This window comes from Salmo salar, chromosome ssa18 (assembly GCF_905237065.1).
Source record: "Salmo salar chromosome ssa18, Ssal_v3.1, whole genome shotgun sequence".
NCBI lineage: Eukaryota > Metazoa > Chordata > Actinopteri > Salmoniformes > Salmonidae > Salmo > Salmo salar.
In genome coordinates this window covers 50,054,440-50,069,937 of record NC_059459.1, presented here as the reverse complement: position 1 = coordinate 50,069,937, position 15,498 = coordinate 50,054,440, and the positions used below count along the sequence as shown (strand labels likewise).

Sequence of the window (15,498 nt, the reverse complement as noted above, 5' to 3'; positions counted from 1 at the left end):
TTGTTCGGAAAATGGCTATGTGGCTACTTTTACGATATACTCCTCTAACATAATCTAATGTTTTGCTTTTGCTGTAAAGCCTTTTTGAAATCAGACAACGTGGTTCGATTCAGGAGAGGTGTATCTATAAAACGATATAATTTGAAGAAAAAAAAAAGGAAAAAAAAATTATTACATTTTGTTATGCTAATGGCGATATGATTTTTCGCTGGATGTCCGTCCAGGCCGCACAGGGGTTAAAGGGGTGAAATGTAGCTTTGTGCGTGACCCAACCACATTCACAAAGAAATGTGAGTTAAAGATCAGTCATTCTCATTGAAAGCAAGTCTGGTAAGCGATAGATCCATTCTATGCTTCCCGTCTTTAGGTTTCGTTTTTTGTGTATTTTTACTTTCGGTTTTGTACCCCAGCTTCAAACAGCTGAAAATATGATATTTCACAGCGGTTTAGAGATGGTACAATGATTCTTTACACTATTCATTGTAAATTGTGTATATGCATAAATCCCTTGTAAAAGAGGCCTTGGTCTCAAATGGACTCCCTGTTAAAATAAAGGTACAAAAATAAATAGTAACATTGCTTGTTTTGCCACATAAACTGAAATTAGGCGGACATTTTAGAATTTTAGCAACCAGACAATGGCGGAGTGATTTCTTCATATTGCGCCTTTAAGTTCAGCAATTACTGTTTATAATTATGAGATATATTCAGTAGATTTGCAGGTAGGTCTGGGAAATATATATCATTAATTAGATTAATTTGAATGTGTTTTAGCACGATGTTCCACATTCCTGTATCGCAAGAATCAAAGTTTTTTTTTTTTTTAGTTTTTATGAGTGTTCTGTCTTTTTGGTCTCGTCTCCTTCTGTGCTGTCTGGACTGTGCACCTTCCTACACTAACACCAAGCCCCTCCCCCTGCCACTCACAACAACAAAGACGAAAGATATTCCTCTCTGACAACAAGCAGTTTAAACTTCATATTTGCATTTGAGGTTTGGTCCAACAGAATCGGTCATATGGACACAGAAACACTTAGACATTATTTTACTGTGATAGACGAGAACTTAACCTTTATAACGATAGCCTTTTTATGTCTCAACTCCCAAAATGTAAAACAAAGCAGATCCTACTATAGAGCCCCAAAGTGGAGATGTCATAATACCCATTAAACCTAGCGGTCAAACAGGGAAATTGTTCTAATCGTTTTTCCACCATACATTTTTCCCACAGGGGATTTTAGAAACACTTCAAATAAGGGCTGTGTTTCGTATAGGCTTACCCTGGCGTGACGTTTTGATAAACATGTAAATCTCTCGTGGACTAGGTGACTTTTATCAATATACACTACATGACCAAAAATATGTGGACAACTGCTTGTCGAAAATCTCATTCCAAAATCATGGGAATTAATATGGAGTTGGTTCCCCCTTTGCTACTATAACAGCCTCCACTCTTCTGGGAAGGCTTTCCACTAGATGTTGGATTATTGCTGGTGTTGGGCGATTAAGCCTGGGGCTCGGCGTTTCAATTCATCCCAAAGTTGTTTGATGGGGTTGAGGTCAGGGCTCTGTGCAGGCGAGTCAAGTTATTCCACACCGATCTCGACAAACCATTTTTGTATGGACCTCGCTTTGTGCACGGGGGCATTGTCATGCTGAAACAAGAAAGGGCCTTCCCCAAACTGTTGCCACAAAGTTGGAAGCACAGAATCGTCTAGAATGTCATTGTATGCTGTAGCGTTAAGACTTCCCTTCACTGGAACTAAGGGGCCAAGCCCGAACCATGAAAAACAGCCCCAAACAATTATCTATCCTCCACCAAACTTTACAGTTGGCACTATGCATTGGGGCAGGTAGCGTTCTCCTGGCATCCGCCAAACCCAGATTCGTCTGTCAGACTACCAGATGGTGAAGCGTGATTCATTTACCAAGACAAAGGGTGGCTACTTTGAAGAATCTCAAATATAAAATAAAACCCTTTTTTGGTTACTACATGATTCCATATGTGTTATTTTATAGTTTTGATGTCTTCACTATTATTCTACAATGTAGAACATTGTAAAAATAAAGAAACTCTGGACTGAGTAGGTGTGTCCAAAAGTTTGACTGGTACTGTATGTAAATGTGATATCATTCAGTTTACCACAGGTGGACTCCAATCAAGTTGTAGAAACATCTCTAAAGATGATCAATGGAAACAGGATGCACATGAGCTCAATTTCGAGTCTCATAGCAAAGGGTCTGAATACTTATGTAAATAAGGTATTTCTGTTTTTTTATAAATGTGCAAACAGTTCTAGAAACCTGTTTTTGCTTTGTCATTTACATTTTAGTCATTTAGCAGATGCTCTTATCCAGAGCGACTTACAGTAGTGAATGCATACATTTCATTAAAAAAAAATTCTGCGCTGGACCCCCGTGGGAATCGAACCCACAACCCTGGCGTTGCAAACACCATGCTCTACCAACTGAGCTACAGGGAAGGCTAAATTACCTCATTATGGGGTATTGTGTGTAGATTGCTGAGCATTTTTACGTATTTAATCCATTTTATAATAAGTCTGTAAGGTAACAAAATGTGGAAAAAGTCAAGGGGTCTGAATACTTTCCAAAGGCACTGTATACTGTATTTGGCTCTATTTACTCTCAGATTAGAAAATGCTAATTAGCATCAAAGTAGACATCATGCAAAACTACAAATCCCTGAAAGCTCCTGCACGTCATCTCTAGCTGACACCTTTGCTAATAGGTATTGTGTCAATTTAAAACTTGCACATGACAGTTCACAGAATTGTCTATTTAAAGAAGTGTAGCCAATGTATTAATTACTACATTTAGGTAACATCAGATAGTTCATCCAGAGATTCTTTGCTTTTGCCTAGATTCTGCATTCTCGTCCAGATCGTCATGGCATTTGTTGTTATTTATGATAACTACATTAGCAGCTAATTCAATTTTGGGGGGGGGGGGGGAAATACAGGCAAATATATTGATAAGTCACCTTGTCCTAGAGAAATTTACACGGTTATCAAAATGTCACGCCAGGGTAAGTCTACACGAAAAACAGCCCTTATTTTAAATGTTTCTATAATCCCTTATGGGAAAAATGAATGGTGGAAAAACGATTAGAACCATTTCCCTGTTTGACCGCTCGGTTTTATTGGTATTATGACTCATACTGTCGTACACTATAACGAGAGTATCAATGAACATGATTGTGGAAAATGTATGCTCACTGCTAGTAGCATTTTAGCCACAGACTGTCATGTGCTTGCTGTCTAGTCTGTGTTTCATGAATGCGAAATTAGCATTTAAAGATGCGTTTATATCAGGAATTGGAAACTTGTTCTCATTCTGAAAAATAAGCATCATAACCAGGTAGGCCACTTATCTTAACAAATATCTTAACAAAGTGAACGGGCTATGTTGTTCAAACAGTTGGAGACGGAAAGGAGGGTGTATTCATAACAGTTCAACTGTTATACCTTGTTAGCAAACAAATAGATCCAAGTTGATTTTAAATATAAAGATTAGCTGGCTACTAGCATGTGGGCTTGTACTTGAGAGATTGTTTATGATATCTGTGTTAATTTTCTATAATGTCTGCTTCAAGAAGTGCATTGTGCATGGTTCTGGTTGGATTTGTAACAGAAATGGCATTTTCATAGACAGACCTGAAAGTTAGATATGTGATTATTGCAAAAAAGCAGGTTAATCTATTTTGATAAAATAATACAATTATTAGTGGGTCTTATGGTTGTGTAAGGGTATATTTAGCCTAGGTATAATTTTACATGCAGTGTATTGACCTTTAATGTTTTGCATCAAAGCTTATTTAGAGAAAATGTTTAAAAAATTTAAATTCATATCGTGAATCGCCCGTAAGTTTGACAAAATTGTGAAATTATTTTTAGTCCACATCGCCCAGCCCTATTTGTAGGCATTAAATACTCTAGGTTAGGTAACCCAGATTATGACACCATTTTTATTTTGTACCTTGTGTCCTTTCTCATGGGCTTTCTGTATAAGATTGTTGACGTCATCGGCATATGCTGTGGCGGGGTCTGGATGGTCTTGTCTATAGTTGCCTCTGTAGAGGTCAGGGCTCAGAGCCTAGGGGAATGGGGGAAAATAACACAGTTGGAACATATTTCAAAAAACCACAGCATGTGAAAAACCATCTGAGCAATCAGTCTAAAGAGCAATGAACCTAGGGATGCTTGGATCTAGCAGCAGCATAGTGTGCATCACCAAACACTATGACAATTTTGAGGTAGGCTCATGGGTGAGAGTAGATTTAATTTCTTCCAGGTACTGGAACTCCTACAGTTGAAGTCGGAAGTTTAGCCAAATACATTTACCCTCAGTTTTTCACAATTCCTGGCATTTAATCCTAGTAAAAATTCCCTGTTTTAGGTCAGTTAGGATCACCACTTTATTTTAAGAACGTGAAATGTCAGAATAATAGTGGAGAGAATGATTTATTTCAGCTTTTATTTCTTTCATCACATTCCCAGTGGGTCAGAAGTTTACATACACTCAATTAGTATTTGGTAGCATTGCCTTTAAATTGTTTAACTTGGGTCAAATGTTTTGGGTAGCCTTCCACAAGCTTCTCACAATAAGTTCCTCCTTCTGACAGAGCTGATGTAACTGAGTCAGGTTTGTAGGCCTCCTTGCTCACACACGCTTTTTCAGTTCTGCCCACATATTTTCTATGGGACTGAGGTTAGGGCTTTGTGATGGCCACTCCAATACCTTGACTTGGTTGTCCTTAAGCCATTTTGTCACAACTTTGGAAGTATGCTTGGGGTCATTGTCCATTTGGAAGACCCATTTGCGACCAAGCTTTAACTGCCTAACGGATGTCTTGAGATGTTGCTTCAATATATCCACATAATGTTCCTGCCTCATGATGCCATCTATTTTGTGAAGTGCACCAGTCCCTCCTGCAGCAAAGCACCCCCACAACATAATACTGCCACCCCAGTGCTTCACGGTTGGGATAGTGTTCTTCGGCTTGCAAGCGTCCCCCTTTTTCCTCCAAACATAACGATGGTCATTATGGCCAGACAGTCCTATTTTTGTTTAATCAGACCAGAGGACATTTCTCCAAAAAGTACGATCTTCGCCTCCATGTGCAGTTGCAAACTGTAGTCTGGCTTCTTTATGGCGGTTTTGGAGCAGTGGCTTCTTCCTTGCTGAGCGGCCTTTCAGGTTATGTCGATATAGGACTCGTTTTACTGTGGATATAGATACTTTTGTACCTGCTTCCTCCAGCATCTTCACAAGGTCCTTTGTTGTTGTTCTGGGATTGATTTGCACTTTTCAAACCAAAGTACGTTCATCTCTAGGAGACAGAACGCATCTCTTTACTGCGCGGTATGACGGCTGCGTGGTCCCATGGTGTTTATACTTGCGTACTATTGTTTGTACAGATGAACGTGGTACCTTCAGGCGTTTGGAAATTGCTCCCAAGGATGATCCATACTTGTGGAGGTCTACAATTTTTTTTCTGAGGTCTTGGCTGATTTCTTTTGGATTTTCCCATGATGTCAAGCAAAGAGGCACTGAGTCTGAAGGTAGGCCTTGAAATACATCCACAGGTACACCTCCAATTGACTCAAATGATGTCAATTAGCCTATCAGAAGCTTCTAAAGCCATGACATCCTTTTCTTGAATTTTCAAGCTGTTAAAAGACACAGTCAACTTAGTGTATGTAAACTTCTGACCCACTGGAATTGTGATACAGTGAATTATAAGTGAAATAATCTGTCTGTAAACAATTGATGGGAGAATTGCTTGTGTCATGCACAAAGTCAATGTCCTAACCGACTTGCCAAAACTATAGTTTGTTAACAAGAGATTTGTGGAGTGGTTGAAAAACAAGTGTATGTAACCTAAGTCTATGTAAACCTCCGACTGTATGTGTGCATGTACAGATTATTTTTTTTAAAGACATGTCATTTAACTGTAAAAATGTATAACTTTTAATGTGGCATGAACACAACCAGGCATGATGTTTTCATCTGATTGTCAAACAAATCACATAAAAAAAGTAGGCTACCTGCAAACATTCACCACTCTAAAATAATTCCACTATCTAAAACAGTTCACTGTGCACCTGCCATTTGCTGAATGGAAAGAGACGTCTATTAAAACACCAAAAAGTGAAATGACATTTGACGATTGTCATTAGGCACACTTGTAGTCTGAATTGATTGATGCGTCCACTGCTGTCTATGTGTGTCCTCTCTGTCTTGGCAAAATTGGATTGTTCACGTTGAACCACAGCGCATTTTGGAGCGTATACCACCCATTTTCAAGTCCATTCTAAAAATGTTCATGTGACTGATAGGTGGTAATGATAAATGATGGTGTAATAGCCTACAGATTTCTTGCCATCTTTGTTGCAATTCTTGTGATACGCTCATGTTTTACCGGTATGATGTACACCCACTATTTATTTTGCCGGTAAACCCGTACCGGACCGGCTTACTTTCACTCCTGGGTAGGCTATTCAAACATTAGCATGGTTCCAGATCTGTTTGTGCTATGATGTCAACTCCTGACAAATGAGTGACAAGGAGTGACACGTGATGGCTCAAACAGAACTGAGACCAGGCATGTTACTGTTAAACAAGCAAACTACAAATTTGAGTTGGTAAGTAATTACATTGGTACAAACTTGAGATACAGTATGTACATATTCTATCTTGCGGTTGAAAATAAGTGTTGCTAGATTTTCCGGTTCTCAGTTTAGCGAGACGATTTCTCATATCAACCCACATTAATAATCCATATAAGGTGGTGAGACAGGCTGACTTAATTTACGTAGCATGTAACATTATAGGAGGATATTCTACAACCAGCCACATCAGACTTCATCAATAATATCAAGGGAAACAGTTGACTGATCTTAGGAACACACTCTGCCACTTTATCGCTGCATCAAAGAGAAACGGCGCCTTAAAACTGTATGTATCTTATCAGAATAAGAACTGGAACATGACCTGTGGGATTGCTTCCTACTTTACTATGCCTGTTTCACACACTAACCTGTCAAATCCAATGGAGCATGTTGAGTCATGATGTTTTCATTCTGCGGTGGCAGACGGACAGGGATACTCACCACGTGAACAGATTTGCTCTGCTCTGCATTGGCCAGCTGGTGAAATTTATAAGGGCTGATGTTAATGAGCGATGACACATGGCCGTGATATGCACTGCAAATAGAGGAACATGGAAAAATGTGAAAACACTGATGGTGACAGATGAAATACCAGATTCTCAATGAAATCTAGAGTAAATTTGGTTAATGATGTGTTATAAATGAACATTGATCATAGAACTCTCTAACACATATGCACATTTAGGGCACACAAAAAAAATCACGTTAGCAGAATAATTAACATTTCGACCAGATGGCATATTATCTAAGACGAGTCTGGGTTAGTTTAGTGTTTTTACTGCTCTAGAGAGAACAACTTACAAAGCATTTGCAACTGTGCAAAGTATGCAGATGTTATTATTGAAGAGAGACAACATTTTTAACTCTGTATTTACACTTCTTCTTTACATTAAGATCAGATCCTGGTTTTAATTTTACCTTCTGTTCTTTTATGTTTTATTCTCAGGTGCAAACTTTTCACTTGTCGCAAACACAAATGCCTACACCCACAGTGTTGACTTACTTGTCCAACGTTATGACGTCTTTGTGGCCTGTGTACTCCCAGGCCAGTCTGAGCGCCAGGTCGTTGGCTTCAGAGCTGAAGTTCAAAGGGTAAAGTTCACTTCAGTTACACAGTCACCACAGAATACACAGGCTTGGCCCTGGATATCACAGTTAAGAGTTTAAGAGTAACAAGAGTTTATATTTAACAGCCCTGCATAAAGGGATAGAATGGCCATCTATTGTTGCAAATTATTGGATAACCATACCATCTTCACATTACAGGGATTTTTCTGCCATTGTAATATTTGGGCGGGCCACCTAAGCATTTTTTACAAACAATGTAAAAAATAATATTATAATTTTTTATACATTTTGGGGATGGAAATGCACTTTCAGTGTAAACTTAAACTAAAACCAGTTATAAAGTATGTAGAAAATATAATATCATCTTTGAGAACTAACAATCACCAAAATAAAAGCTAGAATTCAAAATTCCCAAAACAATTCATTTAGCAGTTTTGATTTCGTTATTATGCTTGAGCATAAGAACACAGCATTAGCCATGGCAAAATGCATAGAATTGCAGGAAATGTGCTTTCAAATTGCAACATGGGTGGTTAAGTGGTTAACATAATCTTTATACACAAATAGCAGCCTTGTCCACCACAATGTCTAATCTTAAAAACTACTTAGAAAATATGCTGTCTGTAATTCATATCACTATGTAGCAATTACATGTGGATATGAGGTAGCAGAGTTCTGGCACTGGTTCTCCATCTAGTGCTTCTTGAGATGAATAGGGCCAATTTATACACTTTCAACAATTTTTGCCAAGTCAAAGCCAGTTTGTGAAAGTTTAGCAAGCAAAACCAAATAAAATATTTTTTTCACTAGGGATATGTGCTTAGATTCATTCAATCAATAAAGCAATATTTACTGTGTAGAAGTAAAAGAAACTCAACTGGATACCAATGATTCATTCACGTGCTAGTCAAAACTCTGGAGAAACTGACATTTCCGGTTGAACGTTGTATAACTACAAACAGTTAGCAAACCAGACATGTATGAGTTTCCTAGTTCAGACTAGCACATGAACGCGGCATTATTCAAACATGGTTTTGCCTTGGAGCAAAAAGAGTGTTGTTTAACCTAAAATCAGAAAACATCAAAGTATCAGTTTCAAAGTTTTGATTGCATTAAGGGTATTTTTTTATTTTTTACTCTGTATTTTGTTATGAATACAGGTCAAAGGTCTTTTTTTTGCAGAATAACAGGTTGTCCCTACCTGTCACGTGTAAGGACGCGGTGTCTAGACCAGTTCTGAGAGGTGTCCTAAACATTGCACGTGTGTGCATTCCAAAGCCCATAGCTGGGACTTGGCACTGTACCAGACCTCATAGAAGATCTGCACTGGTTGGCTTCTCTATCCTTTTCCCTTTCTCTGTGATGTTCAGTTCTGCTGAACTCTGTCTTTCAGTCTGTCTGTATGTCTGTCTCTATCTATCTGCCTGTTTACACACACATGTTACTGTAACTTCGGACAGAGTTTGAGAAACCTTGATTTTTGTAATGGTAATGCCATATTTCAAAATGCCAGTGAGTGTTTGCAAATTCTATTATCTTTGGCTCAGTGCTTATCTGTTATTGAGCTGAGCTCTTGATGCAAAAAATGGTAATTGTTCACACGAAGTAGATACAATGTTTGTGTTCACAAACCACCCTCATACTATCATTTTGACCCCAGAGGCATTTTGTTATCATAGCTGAATGGTGGTTTATTACATTTTCATGACTTTGTCAATCAACTTGTTCTTCATAAATCTAAATAATTGTTTAGTGTTTCTGTACCAATATTTTTATTTAATGTAACTAGGCAAGTCAGTTAAGAACAAATACTTATTTACAATGACGGTCTACCCCAGCCGGGACGACGCTGGGCCAATTCTGCGCCGCCCTATGGGACTCCCAATCACAGCTGATTGTGATACAGCCTGGAATTGAACCAGGGTCTGTAGTGATGCCTCTTGCACTGAAATGCAGTGCCTTGAACCACTGCGCCACTCGGGAGCCCAATATGGACTTTTTAAAAAGTCCTTTGGGGTCATTTTGACCGCAGCCAAAACCACCTAATTCCACTTTAGTCATTTGATAGATAGGACCTTTATTTGAATATAGGTTTCTCTGGAGACATAATAATAAGTTATCCATACCACCAGAGGGTGGAGGGGGATCTGTATCAGTGATTTTGACCAGATAGAAAGATCACCTGCAGAGATATACAGTGCCTTCAGAAAGTATTCATATACCTTGACTTATTCCACATTTTGTTGTGTTACAGCTTGAATTCCAAATGTATTAAATAGATTTCCTTTCCCTAACCCATCTACAGACAATACCACATAATGACAAAGTGAAAACATGTTTCTAGAAATTGTTGCCATTATTATTTTCAAAATTCTTAAAGCTCTGTCAAATTGTTTGTTAATCACTGACAACCATTTTCAGGTTGTAGATTTAAGTATAACCTGTAACTCGGCCACTCCGGAACATTCACTGTCTTCTTGGTAAGCAACTCCAGTGTAGATTTGGCCTTGTGTTTTGGTTATTGTCCTGCTGAAAGGTGAATTCATCTCCCAGTGACTGGTGGAAAGCAGACTGAACCAGGTTTTCTTCTAGGATTTTGCCTGTGCTTAGCTCCATTCTGTTTAAAAAAAAAATCCTAAACCCCCCCCCCCCAATCCGTAACAAGCATAGCCATAACATGATGCAGCAAACACTATGCTTGAAAATATGAAGAGTAGTACTCAGTGATGTGTTGTGTTGGATTTGCTCTGAACATAACACTTTGTATTCAGGAAATATAGTTAATTTCTTTGACACTTTTTTTGCCGTTTTACTTTAGTGACTTATTACAAGCAGGAGGCATGTTTTGGAATATTTTTATTCTGTACAGGCTTCCTTCTTTTAACTTTGTCAATTAGGTTAGCATTGTGGAGTATCTACAATGTTGTTGATCCATCCTAAGTTTTCTCCTATCACAACCATTTAACCTTGTAACTATTTTAAACTCACCATTTGCCTCATTTTGAAATCCCTGAGCGGTTTTCTTCCTCTCCGGCAACTGGGTTAGGAAGGACGCCTGTATCTTTATAGTGACTAAGTGTATTGATACACCATCCAAAGTGTAATTAATAACTTCACCATGCTCAAAGGAATATTCAATGTCTGCTTTTTTCATTTTTACCCATCTGCTGTACCAATAGGTGCCCTTCTTTGCGAGGCAATGGAAAATCTCTCTGGTCTTTGTGGTAGAATCTGTGTTTGAAATTAATTGCTCGACTGAGGGACCATACAGATAATTGTATGTGTGGGTACAGAGATGAGGTAGTCATTCAAAAATCCTGTTAAACAATATTATTGCACACAGAGTGAGTTCATGCAACGTATTATGTGACTTGTTAAGCAAATGTTTACCCCTGAACTTATTTAGGCTTGCCATAATGAAGGGGTTAAATACTTATTGACTTTTCATTTTAAATTAATTTGGAAAAACATACTTTCACTTTGACATGGGGTATTGTGTGTAGGCTAATGAGAAAAAAATGCAATTTAATCCATTTTAAATTCAGGCTGTAACACAACAATTGGAAAAAGGCAAGGGTTGTTAATAGTCTTTTTTTAAATGTTATTTAACTAGGCAAGTCAGTTAAGAACAAATTCTTATTTACATTGACTGCCTACACCGGCCCAATTGTGCACCACCCTATGGGACTCCCAATCAAGGACAGTTGTGATACAGCCTGGGTTCAAACCAGGGTGTCTGTAGTGACACCTCAAGCACTAAGATGCAGTGCCTTAAACCGCTGTGCCACTCGGGAGCACTTTCTGAAGGCACTGGTTAAAATCATCAACTGAAATGACCATGTACATACCCTGAGTTGACAAAGTAGCAGACAGAGAGCTTTTCAGGTAGAGTAGCCTGCAGCCGCTGGGCGTACTGGACAAGGTTATCATGCAGGAAGCGTGAGTTAGTATTCAGTAGCTCCATCTGTTCAGCCCCAGCCTTCACCACCATTGGGTGACTGTGACCCACTGGGGAGTCAAGCACACAACCATAGAAATTGAATTGGTCTTCAAGTTAATGACAATTATATAATTGGAATCGGTCCAATTTTTTTTATCATTCTGCTGGGCTGCAGAAGTGTTGGCTTCCTGATATTAGGTAGTGATGAGGGAAAGGGGTAATACTTTACAAAATGTAATTGTGTTGCTCTTGCATGGAAATACAGTACCAGTCAAAAGTTTGGACATACCTACTCAATCAAGGGCTTTTCTTTATTTTTACTATTTTCTACATTGTAGAATAGTAGTGAAGACATCAAAACTACTAAATAACACATATGGAATCATGTAGAAAACTAAAAAGTATTAAACAAATCAAAATATATTTTATATTTGAGATTCTTCAAAGCAGCCACCTAATGATGAACTAATGATGGACTGCCTTGATGACAGCTTTCCACACTTGGCATTCTCTCAACCAGCTTCACCTGGAAGGCATTTCATTTAACCTGTTATGGCTAGGGGGCAGTATTTTCACGGCTGGATAAAAAAACGTACCCGATTTAATCTGATTATTACTCCTGCCCAGAAACTAGAATATGCATATAATTATTAGCTTTGGATAGAAAACACTCCAAAGTTTCTAAAACTGTTTGAATGGTGTCTGTGAGTATAACAGAACTCAAATGGCAGGTCAAAACCTGAGAGATTCCTTTACAGGAAGTGGCCTGTCTGACCATTTATTGTCTTTCTTTGACATCTCATTCCATTACAAAGGATCTCTGCGGTAACGTGACACTTCCCACGGCTCCAATAGGCTCTCAGAGCCCGGGAAAAACCTGAATGTCGTCATTCCAGCCCCAGGCTGAAACACATTATCGCCTTTCTCAAGTGGCCGATCAAGGGACTGTGGGCTTAGGCGCGTGCACTGGCCGCCCCCGTCTTTGTGTTTTTTCCTCTGTTTTCCGAAAAGGAGATTACCGGTCGGAATATTATCGCTTTTTTACGAGATAAATTGCATACAAATTTATTTTAAACAGCGGTTGACATGCTTCGAAGTACGGTAATGGAATATTTAGAATTTTTTTGTCACGAAATGCGCCATGCGCGCGACCCTGATTTACCATTTCGGATAGTTTCTGGAACGCACGAACAATACGCCGCTATTCGGATATAACGATGGATTATTTTGGACCAAACCAACATTTGTTATTGAAGTAGCAGTCCTGGGAGTGCATTCTGACGAAGACAACAAAAGGTAATCAAACTTTTGTAATAGTAAATCTGATTTTGGTGAAGGCTAAACTTGCCGGGTGTCTAAATAGCTAGCCCGTGATGGCTGGGCTATGTACTTAGAATATTGCAAAATGTGCTTTCACCAAAAAGCTATTTTAAAATCGGACATATCGAGTGCATAGAGGAGTTCTGTATCTATAATTCTTCAAATAATTGTTATGCTTTTTGTGAACGTTTATCGTGAGTAATTTAGTAAATTGTTAGTAAATTCCCCGGAAGTTTGCGGGGGGTATGCTAGTTCTGAACGTCACATGCTAATGTAAAAAGCTGTTTTTTTATATAAATATGAACTTGATTGAACAAAACATGCATGTATTGTATAACATAATGTCCTAGGTGTGTCATCTGATGAAGATCATCAAAGGTTAGTGCTGCATTTAGCTGTGGTTTGGGTTTTGTGACATTATATGCTAGCTTGAAAAATAGGTGTCTGATTATTTCTGGCTGGGTACTCTGCTGACATAATCTAATGTTTTGCTTTCGTTGTAAAGCCTTTTTGAAATCGGACAGTGTGGTTAGATTAACGAGTGTCTTGTCTTTAAAATGCTGTAAAATAGTCATATGTTTGAAAAATGGAAGTTTTCGGATTTTAGAGGAATTTGTATTTCGCGCCACGCCCATCATTGGATATTGGAGCAGGTGTTCCGCTAGCGGAACGTCTAGATGTAAGAGGTTATTAACAGGTGTGCCTGATTAAAAGTTAATATGTGGAATTTATTTCCTTAATGCGTTTGAGCCAATCAGTTGTGTTGTGACAAGGTAGGGTTGATATATAGAAGATAGCCCTATTTGGTAAAAGAACAAGTCCATATTATAGCACTTGATGGTTTTTGCAACTGCACTTAAAGAAACGTTCATAGTTCTTGACATTTTCCGTATTGACTGACCTTCATGTCTTCAAGTAATGATGGACTGTCATTTCTCTTTGCTTATTTGAACTGTTCTACCTATTTTGATTTCTTTAACACTTTTTTTGGTTACTACATGATTCCATATGTGTTATTTAATAGTTTTGATGTCTTCACTATTATTCTACAATGTAGAAAATAGTCAAAATGAAGACAAATCCTGGAATGAGTAGGTGTGTCCAAACTTTTGACTGGTACTGTACATGAATTTCTATTGGGTTTAATCACTCAAAAGCTAGCAAACTTAGTATGCAATACATCTGTCAGTTTCTCCATCAGATCCTGTGACCATATCATGTTCTACACTAAAATCACTGCAGTGAGTGTGTGATGTCATTGTCTATGTAAGTGAATAATGTGTTTGTGCCTGCGCTCACCGTGTGCAACGTTGTTGATGCAGTCCAAGTATCGCACACCATTCTCGTCATACATGTACTGGCCTTTGGCTCGCACAATCTTGATGGGATCATGGCTGAAGAACACCTTACATGATGGACTTAAAGAGAACTGAGTCTTAATACATTGATACTGCAGCAATTGATGGTCATGGTGGTCATTGTGGTTCTTGGTTGCAGGGAAATGTGCACTCACTACCTCCTGTGCCATAAAGGGCAAGAAATCTAGGCATAACTAGAAATAAGTGTACTTACATATAGGAGGCAAAGATACTAAGATTGACTTGTTGTCTTTAACAAAAATAACCTTCTTTATTCGAAATGCAATTCAGTCAAATTAATAAGGTTACTTATGCTGGTCTCAAAATAACGCATAGCCAACCACTATCCTTAGGCTTCCCTGTCAGTTTATATAATAAAATAGCATCATTACCGTTGCTAATAGCACGCATAAAGTCACGATAACCTATACCTTTTACGTAAAATATAATTGTTGTGTTGAAAAGAAGGGAACTTAAAAAAGTATCTTATTTCAGTTAGACCATGTTCTTTCACTTCTGGTTTGAGACAAGAGATGACACGTATCTTAAGTTATTGTGTGGCATATTGGTAACTTTAACTCTCGATTTGAGAAAGGACTCAACGTTCTCAGACATTGCTTATGGCATACACCTTCGATAAAAAAGTATTTTGCCATTATTTGAATGTTCCGAAATAGAAAGTCCCTTTGATATAGCTTTATTGTAATTACATTTCAAATACTTTCTTATAGTCTCAGCAACCAGTGCAGAATTTGGAAGACATTTCAGTATTAAACACAGTAGCATAGAGGCTATAAAAAAATCGATGTCTTACCCAATGTGCTTTTTCCGAAGATCGATGGTCTTCTCCTTAGGAAAGATTTCTGCTGTCATCCTGACGTTCTTTCATTCAGAGAAAATGAACAGTTGTCCCTCATTTATCTCCGTTTTGTCAGTCCAGAAATTGCGTTGCAACGGACCCGCGCAGGCACACGCACGCACACCGGATTTGCAGCCCAATACTGCCCTCTAGACACATTTTCATTTCTGCTGTGAAAACGGCAATGCAAGGACACTGACCGAAAGTCACAGCTCGTGACGCATGATTAGCCTATAACTCATCAAAAAGTACTGAATTACT

At 38.4% G+C, this 15,498-nt stretch overlaps 1 protein-coding gene across 1 annotated transcript in view; it reads right to left on the bottom strand.

The window, feature by feature from the left end:
• etnppl (ethanolamine-phosphate phospho-lyase) overlaps window positions 1–15,498 on the bottom strand; it is a 33,007-nt gene extending 17,509 nt beyond the window's left edge. The window contains exons 1-6 of the mRNA XM_014155455.2: window positions 15,193–15,498; window positions 14,320–14,438; window positions 11,609–11,768; window positions 7,696–7,770; window positions 7,134–7,227; window positions 3,997–4,113 (exon numbers count right to left, since the gene is read on the bottom strand). Coding sequence (XP_014010930.1) covers window positions 3,997–4,113; window positions 7,134–7,227; window positions 7,696–7,770; window positions 11,609–11,768; window positions 14,320–14,438; window positions 15,193–15,251 — 624 coding nt within the window. The 5' untranslated portion in view covers window positions 15,252–15,498. The remainder of the gene's footprint in view (window positions 1–3,996; window positions 4,114–7,133; window positions 7,228–7,695; window positions 7,771–11,608; window positions 11,769–14,319; window positions 14,439–15,192) is intronic.